Raw genomic sequence first — 19,358 nt, 5'->3', positions numbered from 1 at the left:
TTATTTGTAGCTAAAGCTCAAATACACATTGAATTGACACGAACTATGTAATTATGATAGAACCTCCAATACTTTTATCATGTGTTAGGGCTCAGCAGCTCATGAGCCTTATGTTAAAGAGAACTGAGGACTAGAATTCTACTGTGTGAATGTAAGTGAACCCAGAAAGCATTATATATTCAAATGTTGTAGTCTATACAACACTGGCTCTAATGGTTCATTTTTATGTGTTAACTGGGTTCGGCAACAGAATGTCCGCATACTTGGGCAAATCTTACTCTGAGCATTTGTGCAGGTGTGCACAATGACAGTAACGTTTCAGTCACTACACAAAGTGGAGCTTGCCCTGCCTCTGTGGGCGCTCCCCCACCCCGCCCGCCATCAGTGGAAGGCCTGGCACAAAGACACTAAGTGGACCAGAACTCAGTGGTCTGGCTGATAGCAGGACAACCTGCCCTTAGACTAGAATGTGTACCCCTGGCTTGTCTGCTTCTCAGGCTTTCACAGCCAGACAGAGCTACCCTGGATTTACACCAGCAGCTCCACTGGCCAGCTCCACTGGCCAGCTCCAAATCTTGGCATTTTTTAGCCTCCAAATCTGTTAACCAGTTTCTAATAACACACACACACACACACACACACTCACACACATACACATACACACACACACACACATACACACACACATACACACACACTCACACACACTCACACACACACACACATACACACACACACACACACGTACACACACTCACACACACTCACACACATATACACACACTCACAGACTCACACACATACACACTCACACACACTCATACACTCACACACACATACACACACTCACACACACTCACACACTCACACACACACTCACACACACACATACACACACTCACACCCACACAGTCACACACCCACACACACACACACACACATACACACATTCACACACACACATACACACACACACACACACACACACACAGACACAAAGTCTTCAACTTATGATGGTTTTACTTTTGATTTATTTATTTAGTTTTTTACTTTCAAGTGGTACGAATGCTGTAGGTGCACTAAAAATTGTGCTTTCCACTTTGAACCTTGGCCTCTTCCTCCATGCAGTGTCACCATCTTGTAGTGTTGGGCAGTGGTGGAGAACCTCAGCTCCGCCATCTGCAAACAGATCCCCAGGACAGACAACCAGTGTGGCCAGCTGTTTACTACTGTGTGGCCAAGGGACGGTGACAGGTATGCTAGGTCTAGTAAATGCACTGTCACCTGACGACACCTTCAACTTACCGTAGCTTAATTAGGATGTAACTGGGTCAATCTAGGGCTTTTTGTATGTGTATCTGTTGGGCTCATCTCTGGAAAACGCGGACTAATTAGCCAACATGCTAGCTAGCTTATAAATAAGCTAAGCCCTGGGCCTGGATAACATTCTTTGATCCTCACAATGACCCTGTAAGGGAAGGTCTTTGTCCTGGTCGCTCCTTTGACAAGACCGTACTCAGAGTTCCCCAGTGACTCTCAGAAGGTCAGTGCCTGAGCGGGAAGTCTAAAGATTTGATTGTAAAGCTCACCACATACTTAAACACTACTCATAAACAATGTTTTATGTCACTAGTGTTCCTGAAGGGCTGGTTCCAAGGAGAAGTCTCATGAGTTGAAAACTACCAGACTGAAATGTCAGTCGTAGTGTATTTCAGCAACACAGAGAATGAGAGCAAGAGAGAGAAAGAAAGAGGGACACAGAGAGAGAGAGAGAGAGAGAAGAAAAAGTCAAGAAATGCAACAAGGTAAAGCAAAGTCAAATCCGCTCAGGAGACAAAAGAAGCCAACAACACAACAGAACAACAGTCTGGATTGGACAGGATCCGCACTACCATCAGCGAGAGTAAGACACGTGCTGGCTCATAACCTGGACTCCTGACGTAGCCCCTCTTCGTGGCCCTCTGTCTACCCTCTCCTCATTCACCCGCCAAGGCTCCACACCAGCGTCTGCTTCGAGTCTAAGCCCACAGATGGCTGGGTCAGTGTGAAGGACTCTCCTATCTTTGCTTCACCTAGGAAAGACCTGCTGTCGGTCTTAGCCAGAAATCAGACAACAGAAGGCCTTTTTTTCATGTAACTTTTTTTTTAATTGTTATTGTAAAGGTGATGTACAGAGGGGTTACGGTTACATAAGGTAATGAGTTCTTTTCTTGTTTCAACACTGTTCATATGACACTATTTGAAACTATAGAATTACATCCAGAAGAATAAAGTCACGGTAGGCCTCGGAGGAGACCTTCACGGCCACCTCCATGAGAAATCACCATGATGAAGAGGAAAAGGAAGAAGCACGCGTGAAAAGAAAGATGACAAAACTGAAGGCTGGTGAGCAGAAGGTCTGGGTGGTTCTGTTTACGGAGAAAAGTGCCCCTCCCCACCATTGCACACAGGCCATAGAGTCAGAAAGTCATTTCAGCTCTTGGCGTCTTAGCTCCTCGTATTACAGAATGGAGATGAGAGTACAAATACCCGTGCTTCTCAAATTCAGAAATACTTATGAGATCCTTTGTGCTGTGCCGTGTGCGTGGATTGAACCGCTGACCTTCATGACTCCTCAGGAAGGAAGCCCAATCGATGCAGGACCCTCCTCAGCGAGGACTTCACCTCTTTATTCCTGAGGCTGTAAATCAAAGGATTCAGCATGGGGGTGGCCAGGTTATTCAGGACCTGAACGGTTGCATTCAGCCAGGGATTGGGGGTGGGCTGCAGGTAGATGAGGACCACTGGCATGTAGAAAATTAGGATGGCCGTGAGGTGGGCGCTGCAGGTGGAGAAGGCCCGGCGCCGGCCCTCTGCAGAGCGAATCCGCAGGATGGAGCCAACGATGCAGCTGTAGGAGGCCAGGATGAGGAGGAAGCAGCTGAGGGGCATGAGGCCCACGCTGACCAACCCCACCAGCTCCAGGGACGAGGTGTCTGCGCAGGCCAGCTTCAGCATCACCGGGATGTCGCAGAAGTAATAGTCCACCTCGTTGGGGCCACAGTAGGGCAGCTGGAAGGTCAGCACAGTTAGAAAGATGGCCTGGATGCAGCCACAGAAGGAGGTGCCCAGCGCCAGGATGGCACACACTCTGTGGCTCATGATGGTGGAGTAGCGCAGAGGAAAGCAGATGGCCACGAAGCGGTCGTAGGCCATCACCGTGTACAGGAAGCACTCGGTGCAGCCCAGGAAGTGGTAGAAGAAGAGCTGGCACACGCACCCCGAGTAGGAAATCACTCGGCTGTTCCCCACAAGGTAGAAGAGCATCTTGGGGGAGCTCACCGAGGGGAAGAATATATCAAAAATAGACAGCTTGCACAGGAAGAAGTACATGGGTGTGTGCAGCCGGGGGGAGGAGACAATGGCCAGGAAGATGAGCAGGTTTCCCAGCAGGGTGAACACGTAGAAGGCCAGGAACAGGAGGAAGAGCGTGGTTTCCAGGCCCTCCGTGTGCGGGATGCCCAGCAGGACAAACTCTGTCACCACTGACACATTCCTCATCACTGTGAGAAAGTCTGACTTTGAAAAGATTCCAAGACTCCCAAATCTGCACCCCAGTGTCTGACTATAAAATGTTTTACTGCTGAGGGTGTTATCTCTGTCTTTTAACAAGCCCCAGCCTGTCTTGTTAGAAAGGTTGTTGTAAATCTCTCAGGTAACACAAAACACCTGTTTCAGAGTCAGTTTACGTGGCCTTTGGAGGAAATATTTTGCAAAGGCTAATGGTTTCCACATCAAGACCAGAAAGTTTATTGACATACTCAAAAATATTCTCGAGTCAAAAATGTCTTTCTAGGGCTTGGCTTTCTTTGAGCATGTTTACATTTGGAGTTCTTGTGCTATCTGTAAGTAACAAACTCCTGTGTCACCCTCTGAAAAAATAACAGGAATAAAATTATATTTACATACCAGAGCAATGAATAGGAATCTGACTTTGTAGCCTATGAGCTGTGTTAGTCAAGATCATTAACGTGGTGTGTTTCATAGGCATAACTTCATAATCTGTGAACAACAAAAACCACAATAGTAAAAGCATCACCCTCAGCATGAACAGACCCTTGTATCCCAGGACACAGGACGAGTTGACCGAGATGAAAAATGCTAATGATTTCGTCTACCAGTCTCTTACTCTGTGTCTCTGATCAATGTATCTGAAGCTTAATTCTATAAGTGCTTTTGCTGAATGTTGCACCTCTGTCATCTGCAAATCATTTTTTATGAAATCGCTCTATAGAGTCGACTCAGCTGACATCTTATATCGTGAGTGTTACGGTCTCCCACGCCACACATGTGCATGGACACGTGTGTGCCTCTGTACCGGTTCAGGAAGTTTTACTATGTTCCAAGCACTGGCTCCATGGTCTAAAAATACGGCTTATCATTGAAGGTGGTGATAGAGACGGTACGTTACACAGCACTGTCCTAGAACCAGGCAGGATGAAGAGTCAGGAGAGAGCTCGCCATCCTCCGAGGTGTCAGCAAGCCCAGCCGCACCTGCAGAGTGTGGCAACACACTCTGGGAGCTCCTCTTCCCCTCCTGGGTCAGAACACACTCTGACTCCACACCTGGCCCACGCTGACTCCAAATCTGGATGGATCTTAAAGCCCACTTCAGGAAAAGAAAATTCCTAAGAACCAGAAAGGTCTGTGTGTGTGTCACAGTCTACCTGGAAGCTTGGGGTTTCTGGAGCGCGGTTAGGAGCTGACCCTCGCAGCTCCTGTGTGAAGCACAGTGTGCTAGGCTGGGCCTGCGGTCCCTGACTGTGAAGACTGAGGTCTCCAGGGGCTCCTGCAGCCCCGCCCCGCACACAGCCGCTACCTCCTTGAACTCAGAGTAATTTCCCAACCCTCTTAAGCCCACTGGGACTCGGTGCCAGCGCTGAGGGAGCAATTCCTTTGTCAACTTTATTCCTCATGCGATGGTGAGCAAACGGCAATGACCTCCTGGAAGGAGACGCTCCATGAGAGAAGTGTGTCCACAGATTGCCTGCCTGGCAGAATGGACTCAGAGTCCAGCAGGGGCCAGGGGAGTGATGGAGGGGTGAGGGGATGATGGAGGGGTAAGGGGGATGATGGAGGGGTGAGGGGATGATGGAGAGGTAAGGGGGATGATGGAGGGGTGAGGGGGATGATGGATGGGTGAGGGGATGATGGAGGGGTAAGGGGGATGATGGAGGGGTGAGGGGATGATGGAGGGGTGAGGGGATGATGGAGAGGTAAGGGGGATGATGGAGAGGTAAGGGGGATGATGGAGGGGTGAGGGGGATGATGGATGGGTGAGGGGATGATGGATGGGTGAGGGGGTGATGGAGGGGTAAGGGGGATAATGGAGAGGTAAGGGGGATGATGGAGGGGTGAGGGGGTGATGGAGGGGAGAGGGGGTGATGGAGGGGAGAGAGGGTGATGGAGGGGTAAGGGGGATGATGGAGGGGTGAGGGGATAATGGAGGGGTGAGGGGATGATGGAGGGGTGAGGGGTGATGGAGGGGAGAGGGGGTGATGGAGGGGTAAGGGGGATGATGGAGGGGTGAGGGGATAATGGAGGGGTGAGGGGATGATGGAGGGGTGAGGGGTGATGGAGGGGAGAGGGGATGATGGAGGGGTGAGGGGGATGATGGAGGGGTGAGGGGATGATGGAGAGGTAAGGGGGATGATGGACGGGTGAGGGGATAATGGAGGGGTGAGGGGGATGATGGAGAGGTAAGGGGGATGATGGAGAGGTAAGGGGGATAATGGAGGGGTGAGGGGATGATGGAGAGGTAAGGGGGATGATGGAGGGGTGAGGGGATGATGGAGAGGTAAGGGGGATGATGGATGGGTGAGGGGATGATGGAGAGGTAAGGGGGATGATGGAGGGGTGAGGGGGTGATGGAGGGATGAGGGGATGATGGAGGGAAGAGGGGGTGATGGAGGGGTGAGGGGGTGATGGGGGGTGAGGGGGATGATGGAGGGGTGAGGGGATGATGGAGGGGTGAGGGGATGGTGAAGAGGATGAGAGGAGATGATGGAGGGGTGAGAGGAGTGATGGAGAGGTGATGGGAATGATGGAGGGGTGAGTGGTGTGATGGAGGGATGCCCTAGGGGGTGAAGGACAGGTGAGGGGATGATGGAGGGGTGAGGGGATGATGGAGGGGTGAGGGGATGATGGAGGGGTGAGGGGTAGGGAGTGATGGAGGGGTGAGGGGTAGGGAGTGATGGAGGGGGAGGGGTGATGGAGGGGTGAGGGGTAGGGAGTGATGGAGGGGTGAGGGGTAGGGAGTGATGGAGGGGGAGGGGTGAAGGAGGGGTAAGGGGTAGGGAGTGATGGAGGGGGAGGGGTGATGGAGGGGTGAGGGGTAGGGAGTGATGGAGGGGTAGGGAGTGATGGAGGGGTGAGGGGTGATGGAGGGGTGAGGGGTAGGGAGTGATGGAGGGGGAGGGGTGATGGAGGGGTGAGGGGTAGGGAGTGATGGAGGGGGAGGGGTGATGGAGGGGCGAGGGGTAGGGAGTGATGGAGGGGGAGGGGTGATGGAGGGGGGAGGGGTAGGGAGTGATGGAGGGTGAGTTGGTTCAGGATACTTTGGGTGATTATGTAGAAATGTCAAAGCAGAATCCTCCTGTATGAATAATAGATGCTAATTTTTTAAATCTTCAAAAAGCAAGGATGAAGAGAAAATGTATTAACGGAAGCATGGTGCATGCAGGAGAGAATTCACACGGTGGAGCTCTGTTGAACAGCTAACTTACAGTCTAACAAAATGAATACGGAGGCTGGAACTGGAGACGTGTGTGGGGCGCGAGGTGAGGAGGACGGGGATGCGGGGAGGATGGGAGAGCCCACCGTTGTGTTCCGGGCATAGCCAGTGACACCAGAAAGATGGAGGGGAGGGGTGGGGCTGGGGGGAATGGGGGAAGCAATGAAAGGCATGGTATCAACCCAGATTTATTGTACTCATGAACTGGCATGTTGATTGGTAACCCTTCTGTACAACTACTTAAAGAATATAATGTAAAGAAGGCTAATAAGCAAAGAAAAAATTGCCATTTAAGGCAAAATTACAGTCATTTAGTAACTACTTATTGTGCATCAACCATCAGAATAAATCCTAAAATAATAAGACAGCTCATAAAATGATTGAAATAAATATTTATGTCTTAAAAGAAAAACATAATACATAATATTTAGTTAACCATTAACTGTAAGCTCTTATCACTTGCTAAGTACTACACATTAATGTAGCACTCATTTGATCTCATTAGTGCATTTCATCTTCCAAAAAATCTTTATGAAGTGGACTATATTATTTAACAAAAAAGTTAATAAAAATATACAATTTCAGTAATGATCTAATGAAATACGAGTGTACCTTCAACTGAATGCTGAATTAAGCTGACTTACACTGCAAGAGATATAACAAATATACATAATAGTTGTTACAAAAATGACCATGGGCTCCGTGAGCATTCTCTCAAATCTAACCAGAAAGGTATCGAGCTGGCAGTATTTCCCACATTGTTGTTGTTATTTGTCATGGGGCTTGAACTCAGGGCCAGGGGAATGCTCCTGAGCTCTTTTGCTCAAAGCTGGCACCCTACCACTTTGAACCACAGCTCCACTTCCATTTTTTTTTCTGGTAGTTGATTGGAGATAAGAGTCACACAGACTTTTCTGCTTGGGCTGGCTTTGAACATGATCCTCAGATCTCAGCCTCCTGAGTAGCTAGGATTATAGGTGTGAGCCACCAGGGCCTAGCCCCAGATTTTTATAGTAGAACATTTAGTATCAATTGAATCGTTTTAAACAAGGAAGCCAAGTTGGTAATAGTTGTGCTGCATCTCAAAACTGAAATGATGTGTCTGTTTTCTTGAAGCTACCAAAAAGGCAAGTTTATTACCCATTCCAATGTTCAAATTCTCACTTGCTGCAATCTCATTATCCACTGGGTTAATTATCAAAGACTGAGTCAAGCAGGTCATCCTAACCTCATTTTATAAAGAAGGACCTAGGAAGTTGCCTAAAGTTAGGCCCACAGGAAAGCCCAGGTGTTCCTAAACTTAGCTCACTTTCCACCTGCCATCAACTGATTCCTAAAGTGCCTCGGCCGCGCAGCTGCCCCCGTGAGAGCCGCGCTGTGCTGCGAGTTCATCCTGCAGATCTGGGCGCGTCTCCGCCAGCCTCACACCACCAGCCTCTACTGGAGTTTCACCACGGGGATGCTAGAGGTTTTTGCTGAAATAAAACCATCTATCACAGTCACCCTTTTTTTCTAAAATGAAGTATAGCAAAAACTAAGTTGTTTTTTTGTTTTGGGATGGGTTTTTGGCAAAATAATTCTAGTCTCAAGAAACTTGGCCTATTTACAAAACTTTAGCAAGGATGGTAATTCTATACATAGCTGAAAAGATGATATTTTGGACAAAGACTTGGTAATAGTCGAGGGGCCTTACTGTATCCATTAAGCCAGCCTGAGTGGTGTATATAAATTGGCTTGTGAAACGGAGCCTCAAATTATACCTGCAAGCTTTTCCATGCTAGGCAATCAAATCCAAGCACTTGCCCAGTTATGTCACATTACAAGAAGAAGAGAGAGAGACTCTTGGTAAACCTCTACAAATGTTCATCTTTCCTCGAAGGTGAGAATATTAAATAACACTTTGAATCCTGGAAGAACTACATAGGGTGAAAATAAGCTAAAATTTTATTATATTTTATTTTTGTTGGTCATGAGGGTTTGAGCTCAGGGCCTGGTCACTGTCCTTGAGCTCTTTCGCTCAAGGCTAGTGCTCTGACACTTTGAGACACAGAACCACTTGCAGTTTTCTAGTGATTAATTGGAGATGAGTCTCACAGACTTTCCTGCCCAAGCTGGCTTAGAACCACGATTCTCAGCTCTCAGCCTCTTGAGTAGTTAAGATTACAAGCGTGAGCTACCGACACCTGGTTCAATAAATTCATCTTTAAAAAACCAGACTTAGCCAAGAGCGCATAGGCATTATCACTTTAATAACGGTACAACGTTGATTTTTAAGGAACAGCACATCAAGGAGAGCTATTTCAACGAAGCCTAAGGGTGAGAAACAACCACGGTGAGATCCAGGTTCAGGTTCACACACAACTGCTGTTAACCCTGACTTAAGGTCCGGGGAGAGGACCTGGGAGAGGCTGTGGGCATCCTTCCATTTACAGCACAAAACTGATTCAAACGGGCACGAAACAGCAAACTGTATCACAGCAGGAGATGGAGGAGGAAACCGCGTTAGCCTAGGGGAAGCCCCTCTTCTCCTCCTCCTCCTCCTCAGCGGGTGAAGAGCCGGGGGTTCACGGAGGACTTCAGGAAAGCATTGCCTTTCTTCACAAGCATGGGTACGCCGGGGCCTGGGGAGAAAGGCCTGAGCCAGGCTGGCAGGGCAGGGCAGACCGTGGGCATAGATGAGGAGCTGGCTGCCCAGGGAGAAGCGGGGTGCAGGCTGTGCGCTTACCTCCATGGACGTGACGTAGGGCGGGGGCTGTGCGCTTACCTGCGTGGTCGTGGAGCCATGACACCGCCTTCCTTTCCAGAAGGTGCCACTCATCTTTCAGGTCCCTGCAGTTCGCGTGCAGCCAGAGCACAGCCAGCATTGTTGCCCAGTCTGAGCCGTCCACTTGCTACGTGACAGACAGAGACCTGAGACTGCAGACCGGGCGGGGAGCCCCTGCAGAGGCCAGCCCTCACCCTAGCCTCCCCTGCCACACTGAGCCGGTCCCTCCTCGCTCAGCTTCCAATGCCCGCTTGCCAGGCGTAAAACCAGGTCCGGAGCCCAGAGCAACAGCCCACTGGATCTTAGGGTGAAGGTGCTTAAGTTTTAGACCCAGGGAAGTGAGTAGGACAGTACTAGAAAGGCCTAAAGTAATATTCACTTCCTCCACCAGGAGGACTGGCTGGGAATAGAACCAGAGTGGAAGCAGGGATTTGCTTTCCCTTTGCCATCCATCACTCTGAACATGATTCCTACTGCCTGTCCTGCTAATTCCTTGTTCTTTCTGCTTTAACTTCAAAAACTTCTAAACTCTTCTTTGTTCGACACTGATGTCATTTATGCCTACCATGCCTTCTCCTATCTGAATGGCCCCCAACCCCCTCTGAGCTTCTCTACTCCCTCAAAGGCTTTCCCCTCTGCTTTTCCTTTGACTCTTACCTCATCAGGGTAGGAAGTCTGCATGTCCTCGAAATTGAGACCAAGGACCTGAGCCAGAGCTCCGTCCAGGTTCCAAGAACCATCTGCATTTTGCAGGTACACCAGGAACATAATTGAAGTCTCTCTGCGGACTTTGGGAAGAAGATAAAAGGAGAAAGGATGGGTGATGACAGACCTATTGCCTTCTCCGCACCCTGAGGTAAGCTGCTAATCTCAGGGACAGGCTGGAGCAGGAGCGCTGCAGAGACAAAGCCACCAGACAGCCTCTAGAGCTGTCCTCCAAACCAGCGCATGAAAGGGCCGTCCCTGGATCTAAGATCTAAACAAGGAAGGCAGCCCGGCTGTGCAGAGGTAAGGCCCCACCTGCATGCCGTCTGTGTAGGCAGAGAGAGCAGATAGGCTGTGTTCAATGGAGCCACTGTCGGCTCCGGTGGGGTGATGGTTTCATGCACTGACTCTAACAGCTGGACAAACCTCACCCGCAGCTACTGCACTTCAAGTCATTTCCCTCCTGGGAAGAGAAAGCTCTAGGACAGCAGAGCTGTGAAGATCAAGGGCAGATCAGTCCCCGCAGATCAGAGAAGTGAACTTACAGCCCAACTCACTCTTATGGCCGCCTTTGGAGCTGGATGCCTGCGTGTTCTGGCTGAGAAAAGGAGCTTTCACCGCATCTAGAAGGGTGACAGAAGAGCCATCGTCCCTGGAGATGGCGGCACAGCGGCCGTCGGGCCTCCAGCCCTGCAGGCCCACACTCACCGCAACTCCGGTAGGTCATGGTGGTACAGCAAGAGCGCTGGCGCCCAGGGTTACGCAACGAGGATGAAGTTGCTGCCAAGGCTGGAAAACACCCAGAGAGAGCTTGAGACAGTCTGCCCCTGCTCTCTGTGGCAGGTGGCGACAATCAGGTCCGAGGCCTCCCCCTCGCTCTTCTTCCCATAAACCCTCTGACATTCCCATCACATACGAAGCGAAGCCCCCACTTCCCGGACCTCTGTCCTTTTCTGTACAGTGTTCTGCTATCCAGGGCTCCCCGGGCCCCACACCTGGCGGGACTGGGCTCACCTCTGCTGTAGCACTGGGCCCTGGCGGCGGTGGACGTGGAAAACAGCACGGGCCGCGGAACCTCCCTGTGCGCCATGGGCCCCTGGACCGGCTCGTTGAGCTCCTTGTTGATGGCGACAAACGCTGTGAAGGAACTCATGACCCCGGACTCCAGGCTCAGGTTCAGCACCTCAATCTTATTTCTGCCTATGGTCTCACGGAAGCCCAGGTCTTTGGTTTGGATTAAGGACTTTGCAGCAAGGCGATGAATGGTGAGGCTGAAAGGGAAAATTCCTGAGCTGTAGAGGAAGAGAAGAACCACTTGCCTGCCTCGGCCTTGGGAGCCCGTTTAGGCTATGCATAACGGAGAGGGAAGACCAGAGCCCAAGAGAAAGCAGACCGGAATGGATTAGAAAAGAACACAGATTGTAGCAAAATGATTGGGTTCCGGAATGTAATCAGAGGAGGGAAGAGAAAAGGGGGGGAAAGAAAAGGGAGAATTCTTACTTGGCATCAAGCTTGGGTTGTAGCAAAAATGTCACCTTACTCTCGAAACTCTTGCCCTGCAGGGTGTACTTCAGGCATACCTCTCCTGTAGCCTCCGACGGCTGCAAATAAGAGAAGAGCAGATGTGAGCAAAGGAGATGGCCCCAGGAAAACTCCCCAGCTCAGGGCCTGGAAATGCCCTGCCAGGAACGGGGCGTTAGGGAAAGCCAGGACCGGAAGGGATGGGAACTCAGGGTAAACACTACCTGACAAGGACAAGGACATTCAGTAATCAAATGCCAGAGCAGTGAGAAGACAAGTAGACAGAAACGGGGACTCACCGGCATCACCCCACTCAGCTGGGCATAAATGATTAACCTCTGACCCCTAAAGATGGTGGTCTGCTCGGGGGAAATCATGCTGGTGGACAGATCAGAAGGCAAATCCCAGCTCAGAGAGATGTCTTCTACCACAGACTGCAGAGACCGCTGCAGAGACCTGAGGGCCTGGGGCAGGAGAGGAGGAAGAAAGAAAACAAGACAGGCTGGTAAGAGTACCAGCGATCATCTGGTGTCGTTTGCAGGGAAATGGACGGACCTGAAACAAATCATGGTAAGTGATGTAAGCCAAGCTCAGAGAGACAAATGGCACGCATTTCCTCTCACGGCAGAAGCTAGATCTGAAATACCTGGGACATGACAAATGATACAGGACTCCAGGCCTTCACCCACTGTGAGACCAAAGGAGGATGACTTAGGGGAGGGACACAAAGGCGCAAGGCCGCTGTGCGTCATACAAAATAATGTTTATCGAAATCAGCTCCAGGAAATGGAAGCAAGAGGGCTTTTTCTTCTTTTCTGCCGTGTTTGTTTTTTGTTCCTTTTTGTTCTGTCTGTTCATTTATGTATCTTTGGGAGGCACAGAAATGAAAGGACAAATGGTGAACAAACGCAACAGTGGCACTCTCTGGACACTAGATCAGACATGAACTGTACAGCTTGCAGGTCGGATGGGAGGGAAAAACTGGAGGGAGCACAAAAAGAAAAGAAAAAAGAATAGCCATGATGTTACTATTAATTAACTATTTACAGTGTGTCAGGGGAATGTGATATAATGTGTTAATGTTTGATCCTAAAGCTTCTATTTGAATTAAGGATTTCTTTTGCTCTGCACATAGTAAAGCTAAAGCTGAAAGATTTAACATAAATGTAAATGAAGTGAATGGGAAACATTCCTCTAAAGAAGGAAATCATATACACACCCAGTGAGAAAGAGGGTCTTGGAAAATACAACCAGAGATGATGTCTCTTTATGCATATTCATAAAAGTATCACTACCATCCTCTCCAGCCTCAGACATAGCACACTTGTTCCTTTTCCTTCATTCTGTATTGTTTCCATGGTGATGGGCTACCGTAACGAAGAGACACGGAGTCTCAAACCTGACACCAAAACTCAGTGTTCCCGGTTCTGGTTGTCGATGGAAGCCCCTCAAATGCTTGTCAGTATTTCGTCTCCCCTCTTGTAGCTACCAGGGCCGGTGCCACGGTGCTGCTCCTCACCTTTGACTGCATTCTGTCCTTGCCCGTGATGAACTCGGCAGTGCCCCCTGACACCCGGGCAATGTTTTTTATTAAGCTGGTGGAGGCGCCTTCTCCAATACCAAATGAGAAACACCTGCAATCATTAAAAGAAAAAATAGAAAGGATGGAGATCAGAGACAGGCCCTCAAGAAGGGAATTACCAAATGAACACTCAGAGGTCTACACACAAAGAGAGAGATAGTATACTTTCTCAACCAAAAATACATTAGCACCATTTATTGAGCATCTGCTGGGACCCATTTAAAGAAATGCTATAAATAAGTGCTATGATTGCATGATCAAGAGTCTCCTAAGGAGAAGTCCTCTGCTTTATTTTGTAGGTGAAGATCTCAGGCCCCCAGTATGTTAGAAATCAGTCCAATATGGCTGTCCTATTAAATGGTTGAATGGGCATTGGAGCCCTGATCGCTCTGACCACCAGGTTCTCCTGAGAACCCTGGGAAAGGTAGAAAGCATGGCCAGCACCACCCCACACAGTCTTGGAAGCCTCTCTTCCCAGTCTCCTGGATAATATAACGTTTGGTCGTACCTGTGCTTCTTGCTGTTGAACTTAACTTCTTTAATTACACTAAAAGTCTCAGCAACTTCTCCATCAGTAAAGACAAAAACCTGCACAAAGAAAGACACTATTCAACAAGTCTATGTCTGATTCATTTTAAGGACATGGAACCTGAACTATCTAACTTAAGAGGCTCTGATGCCTCTTCAAACTATCATTGGGTCCCTGTGTTCCATGTAGATGGGAAAGAACGTCACCTCTTTCTGCCTGATATTCAAACAGACCCTCCAGCTGGCCTGAAGAGGACTTGGTTGCCCTGCCCAGGTTGGCTTCCGAAGTAGAACCTATTGGACTGTTCAGTTTGTGTTTCCGCTCTTTTGCTTTTCTCGCACACATAACCAGAGTAGGTTTGGGTCTGTTCAGATCCCTGGATGTCTCCACCCCTTCCAATTCCAGCTTCCCCTGAAAATTTAGACCCCTCCACAAAGGAATCATGGTCCCTGGCGTGATGCTGAGGAGGAAGACCAGTGCCCATTCTCATCGTATTTCTTCGTGGTGTGAGAAAAGGCCGAATCCGACAGGGCCACGTTTCCACAGCCCAGCCAGGAGGCTCGGAGGCATGGATTCGTGCACCGAGTTTTCCCTCTTTCCACCTTGCTTTTGCTGTGACACCTCTCACCTGGAGCGGGTGGCCTGGGATGGGTCGCCCTCGGAACACGTTCTGCAGGGGTGTCAGGATCTCAGTGCCCCCGAGGTCCGCCGACATGAGCTTGACTCTCTCCACCGCTGCCTCCATTGTCTTCTGAGTGTACCTCACACTCTCCCTGACAGACGCAAGCGCGCCGGGCGGGTGACGCCACCACGGCACCTGGCACCCCATGACGTGCCAGCTCTACACTCACCCATGAAATAAGGATTCCTTTCTTTTACATGTTGTTGTTGGGTGAGTGGGGGGGGGGGGGGGGGAACTTTCCAGAAACTTACGGGAAGAACACCTCATAGGAAGAGCCAAATCCATAGATGTTGAAATAGCAGCCCATCGGCAGGCTCTTGAGCAGCAGGATCAGCGTCTCCTGAAGGGGAGCAGGAGAGGAGGCAACTTGAGAGCACGCGGGGGCAGATGGATGCCCACAGGACCCTTGACCCTGACGACCCCCAGGGTGGCCTCCCGGCTGTCCTAGCTGCTGGAAGAGGCATCCACGCAGCCCCGCCGAACCCCTCAGACCCATCCCCACGTGAACACGGGACTCCCACGGCAGAGCGAGCTTTGCTTTTACCTTGGCGGCGTCTATGCGCATTTGGGAGCGATTCTCTTTTCCCATGGGGCACTGCATGCTGCCCGAGCGATCCATGAGGAAGACGAACTCTCCACAGCTCCTCGAGGTCTCCACTTCTGGGATTTCGGGGTAGAAGCTCACCATGGCGCACGGGTCCCCCATGAGGGTGTCTGAACACACAGCACAGACCCCGGAGGTGAAGATTCCCAAAGACACCCCTCAAGCCCCTCTCCCCCCCCCAATCAATCAAAGTGGATTTGACTGGGAAAACCCCAATCTAACTCCTGGTGTTCGATGATGCTGGTGATGTTTCCGCTTGCGGCAGCGGTGGGAAGTGAGATAGATTCCCGTGAAAGAGCAGAAGGAAGGTGGGCTTCGCAGGCAGGAGGGAACATGACAGTATGTGCCCTGTTGTATGTGCAGTTGGTACGTGTGGGTAGATGGCGGTCGTGCTGAGACACAGCTGATTTTAATGAGAGCAGAACTCTGGAATAATCAGGCCGCCGTGAGACCTGTGTGCGTTCACGCACACCGGGTTCACAACGGGCACAGGATGTGCTTCTGTTCACGCACACCGGGTTCACAACGGGCACAGGATGTGCTTCTGTTCACGCACACCGGGTTCACAACGGGCACAGGATGTGCTTCTGTTCACGCACACCGGGTTCACAACGGGCACAGGATGTGCTTCTGTTCTGCAGTTCTTTCAGGCAGACTCCGTGCCCTCAGGTTCTGTTCTTCCATCTCAGCCCCAGGACCTCCCCAGACTCAGCCCTGCTGGCAGGAACCCAGGGGCACTCGCCACTATGATCACCCATACTGTGCTCTCGTTCAGGGACTCAGGTGAGGGCTCTGCTCAGAGCCAGCCCCACCTGATGCTGTGGAAATCACCATACTGAACGGTGAACGCGAGGAAGGAGGTACCTGGCTTGGCCGCCGGCCCGCCCAGCTCCACAGCCACGCGGGGGCTGTGCACCTCCGTGTAATAGATCAGGAGCTCCACATCACGATCGAACCTGTGCCCTTCTGCCAAGGAGACCTGCGTTGGGGGCCAGCAAAGGGTGGGGTCAGAGCTGGGCCAGGGCTTCTCCCGGGAGTGGCACGAGGTGGCTCACTGCCAACAGGGAAAGCCAGGAAGATCCAGGAAGGGCTGGGAAAGCACCCGGCCCAGAATGTGAGGACCCGCCACTACCTGAGCGCGGGTCTTGTCCTGGCCGAGGAACAGGACGGGGCTCAGGGCGCAGTTGGACTGGACCCGCTGGATGCCGAGCTGGGAGCTGAGCGTGGCACACATGCTCAGCGTGTAGGGCAGCTGCTCCAGGGGCGTGAGCGGGGTCTTCAGGTCCAGGCTGCTGTCCGCAGGCAGAGCTGCAAAGCGGACCTCCGTGCTGGTCAGCTTGCCAGCGTTACTGTTACCGTGCGACCCCGCGGCAGCCAGGGCAGGGGCTCTCACCTGACAGGTGGTATCTGGGGTTGAGGATGGTGGGGAGCACGTAGCGCAGGGCCCCGTCTGCCTCCAGGGGCAGCTCCTGGACGTACCGCAGGGTGAGGGCCACCCTGGAGCCCGGCTGCAGGTTCCCCACGTTGCAGCGGAACACGTCCCGGGAGCAGGCGTCCTCCTCCAGCAAGTACGCCTGGAAGCCCTGGGCCAGGGCCTCCTCGTACTTTTTCTGGGCCTTGGGAGAGCAGGAGGACAGAGGCTAAGGACAAGTGCAGAGCATGGCCTACAGACCCCATCATAGTCCAGAGCGCCACACGGCCCTGAGCGGCAGAGCATGGCCTACAGACCCCATCATAGTCCAGAGCGCCACACGGCCCTGAGCGGCAGAGCATGGCCTACAGACCCCATCATAATCCAGAGCACCACACGGCCCTGAGCGGCAGAGCATGGCCTACAGACCCCATCATAATCCAGAGCGCCACACGGCCCTGAGCGGCAGAGCATGGCCTACAGACCCCATCATAGTCCAGAGCGCCACACGGCCCTGAGCAGTGGAGCATGGCCTACAGACCCCATCATAGTCCAGAGCGCCACACAGCCCTGAGCAGTGGAGCATGGCCTACAGACCCCATCATAGTCCAGAGCGCCACACGGCACTCAGCGGCGGAGCATGGCCTACAGACCCCATCATAGTCCAGAGCACCACACGGCCCTGACCCCATCATAGTCCAGAGCATCACACGGCCCTGAGCGGCGGCAGGCACGCCATGGCCCGCTGGATTTCACAGGTCCGCTTCAGATGCCTCTAATTGAGTCCCCTCACCCCTCTACTGGTATTCTTCGTGTATTATTTATTATTATTATTATCATTATTATTTCTCTTTTAGGCAAGCAATAAAAGAAGTGGACATTCGCCATTAGAAAGGCTGGATTTCATGGCACTGTAAAGAGTGTGTCTTCAGGAAATAAGAAGTGAGGAGGGAACGGGCCCTCCTCATTACCTTCATCTTGTCCTGTAATTCTGCCACAATCTTCTTCTCATCCACGAGCGCCTCGAAGCTGTAGACAGCAGAGTCTTCATCCATGGGGAAGACAAAGAAGGCCTCCAGAGGGACTTTCTCCTCGTTTTCATAGTTCAGGGTTGCAGACACGCCGGCCACGAACTCATGGATGGATAAGTCCACAGAGATGCTCTTCAGTGCCACTGAGGCGAGATCAGGTAACGGAGCTCAGCAAGCTTTCATATACTGCCATCCATAACCCAGGGACTTTGCTAAGCACCCCAGAGACGGGGCGAGGAGGTGTCGGCGGGCAGGCTTACCTGGCTTGTTCTGGCCAGCGAGTAGGCCACTGGCACGCACCATGGTGGAATGAAGTGTCTGTGGGAAAGACTCATTGTGAACAGAGGGCCCCACTGAACATGGTCCAGCAAACACAGCACCTTAAGTGCATATTTCCAGCAGAAGAACACATCCAGTGGGGTACCCTGCAGCTAGAAAGAGGAAAGGTAGAGAGAAGTGGGCAAAGCTGCCAATAGGAAGGCTCCTTTCAAACACCCACCGGGGCCGTAAGACTTACCAAGCTCTGCCCCACAGGAAACTGCTCAGACACTTAAGGCTGCCTCACATACCCAGCCCACCTTTCCAAAAGTATATTTACTGTTGGGCATGTATCCAAAAGATTACAATTAAAGATACAGTAAAGCCACATACACAGCCATATTCATTGCTGCACTATTCACCATAGCCAAGTTATGATACATATAGAGATGTCTTTTATAGAGAGATACATATACACACCTATACATATGGACATATATAGAAAGAGAACACTTTCTTGATCTATGTATATGCATATATACAAGAAAATGTTATGGATGGATGGATGGATGGATGGATGGATGGACAGACAACAGATAGATGTCACATTCTGACAGTAGCACCAAGCAAGCACAGGAGCAGTTAAAGCTCCAGAAGAGATGGAATAGGCTTCCATATCATTCATACGAGGGCAGGCAGAGGAGGCTAGGGCTGGGGAAGGAGAGAGTCTTGTCACACCTGCAGGAAGCTTCAAGCAGGAGACACACACATGAGCAAAAAGCAGAAGGGTTGCATCAGGCAAGCAAAGCTCCCAGGCTGCAGTACTGCCCAAGGTTGACAAGCAGAAGACAGAAGCAGACCTGGGTCCCCTACAGATTCTATGTGCAGAACAAACCCCTGGCTGAGGAAATGCGCTATGCCGCGCCCTCTTCCCCGCGATTCCCGGTATACACAGCACTATTTGGGGGAAAGGATTACTTCTGTCTCTCTGGATGGAATCTCAGAAAGATTTCTGCTGGGAGAGAATGGCCCTGGGGGACACCAAGGAGAGGCCTTGAATTCGAGGCAGTGGTGTGGATGGAGGACAGAGCCAAGGGTTTCTTTGGGAGGGAACCTGCACAAGTGGAGACATGAGATGGGGGGAGAGGGAGGGAGAAAAGGGGAGGGGGGGGAGAAGGGCGGTGCAGCCAGCCACACCCAGCAGCCTGTTGCCGGGCAGGAGCCACAGGGGAGATTTAGGATGACTGTGGCATTTTCAGCCCTGAAGTTTTCACTTCCCGGGTATTTACAAAAAGGACAGGGTGAGTCCCACATCCGTCCATGGAGGGACTGGGCGCTACACCCACTGCGTCTGCATGATGACCGAAAGCCTCCATGGAACAAACCCTAGAAAAAAACTGAGACCAGACCCTTGAGGAAGAAGAGGTGGCAGTCAGGAACGGGGAGACAGACAGACAGCGGTCAGAAGGGATTACACGCCGATGGCTAAACGCCCTGTG

General features: G+C 51.2%; 2 protein-coding genes across 2 annotated transcripts; both read right to left on the bottom strand.

Annotated features, from left to right (window-relative positions):
* Positions 1–2,604: 2,604 nt before the first annotated feature.
* Positions 2,605–3,540, bottom strand: LOC122110235 (olfactory receptor 149-like). Its single transcript, XM_042682732.1, has one exon. The coding sequence runs from the start codon at positions 3,538–3,540 to the stop codon at positions 2,605–2,607; it is 936 nt and encodes a 311-aa protein (XP_042538666.1).
* Positions 3,541–9,276: 5,736 nt separating this feature from the next.
* Vwa5a (von Willebrand factor A domain containing 5A) lies at positions 9,277–17,943 on the bottom strand. Its single transcript, XM_042682731.1, has 18 exons — positions 17,862–17,943; positions 17,542–17,744; positions 16,553–16,775; positions 16,292–16,467; positions 16,024–16,138; positions 15,100–15,269; positions 14,807–14,895; positions 14,502–14,646; positions 13,853–13,932; positions 13,282–13,396; positions 12,062–12,226; positions 11,742–11,842; positions 11,256–11,512; positions 10,950–11,030; positions 10,787–10,864; positions 10,194–10,324; positions 9,537–9,663; positions 9,277–9,393 (listed from the first exon to the last, which is right to left on the bottom strand). Exons 1-18 carry the CDS (start codon positions 17,902–17,904, stop codon positions 9,314–9,316), a joined length of 2,379 nt encoding a protein of 792 aa, XP_042538665.1. The 5' UTR covers positions 17,905–17,943; the 3' UTR covers positions 9,277–9,313.
* Between the last annotated feature and the right edge of the window lie 1,415 nt (positions 17,944–19,358).

Source organism: Dipodomys spectabilis, unplaced genomic scaffold (assembly GCF_019054845.1).
Source record: "Dipodomys spectabilis isolate Male_0828 unplaced genomic scaffold, ASM1905484v1 ptg000076l, whole genome shotgun sequence".
NCBI lineage: Eukaryota > Metazoa > Chordata > Mammalia > Rodentia > Heteromyidae > Dipodomys > Dipodomys spectabilis.
This window is presented reverse-complemented; position numbering and strand designations above follow the sequence as displayed.

Excerpts from the sequence above, each read along its gene's own strand:
- LOC122110235 (XM_042682732.1), bottom strand. The coding sequence starts at position 3,540 with ATGAGGAATGTGTCAGTGGTGACAGAGTTTGTCCTGCTGGGCATCCCG.
- Vwa5a (XM_042682731.1), bottom strand. The coding sequence starts at position 17,904 with ATGGTGCGTGCCAGTGGCCTACTCGCTGGCCAGAACAAGCCAG. Across the intron at positions 16,139-16,291 it reads AGGACAAGACCCGCGCTCAG|GTCTCCTTGGCAGAAGGGCA; the intron begins GTAGTGGCGGGT and ends CCCCCAACGCAG. Across the intron at positions 15,270-16,023 it reads CGGGCCGGCGGCCAAGCCAG|ACACCCTCATGGGGGACCCG; the intron begins GTACCTCCTTCC and ends CTGTGTGTTCAG.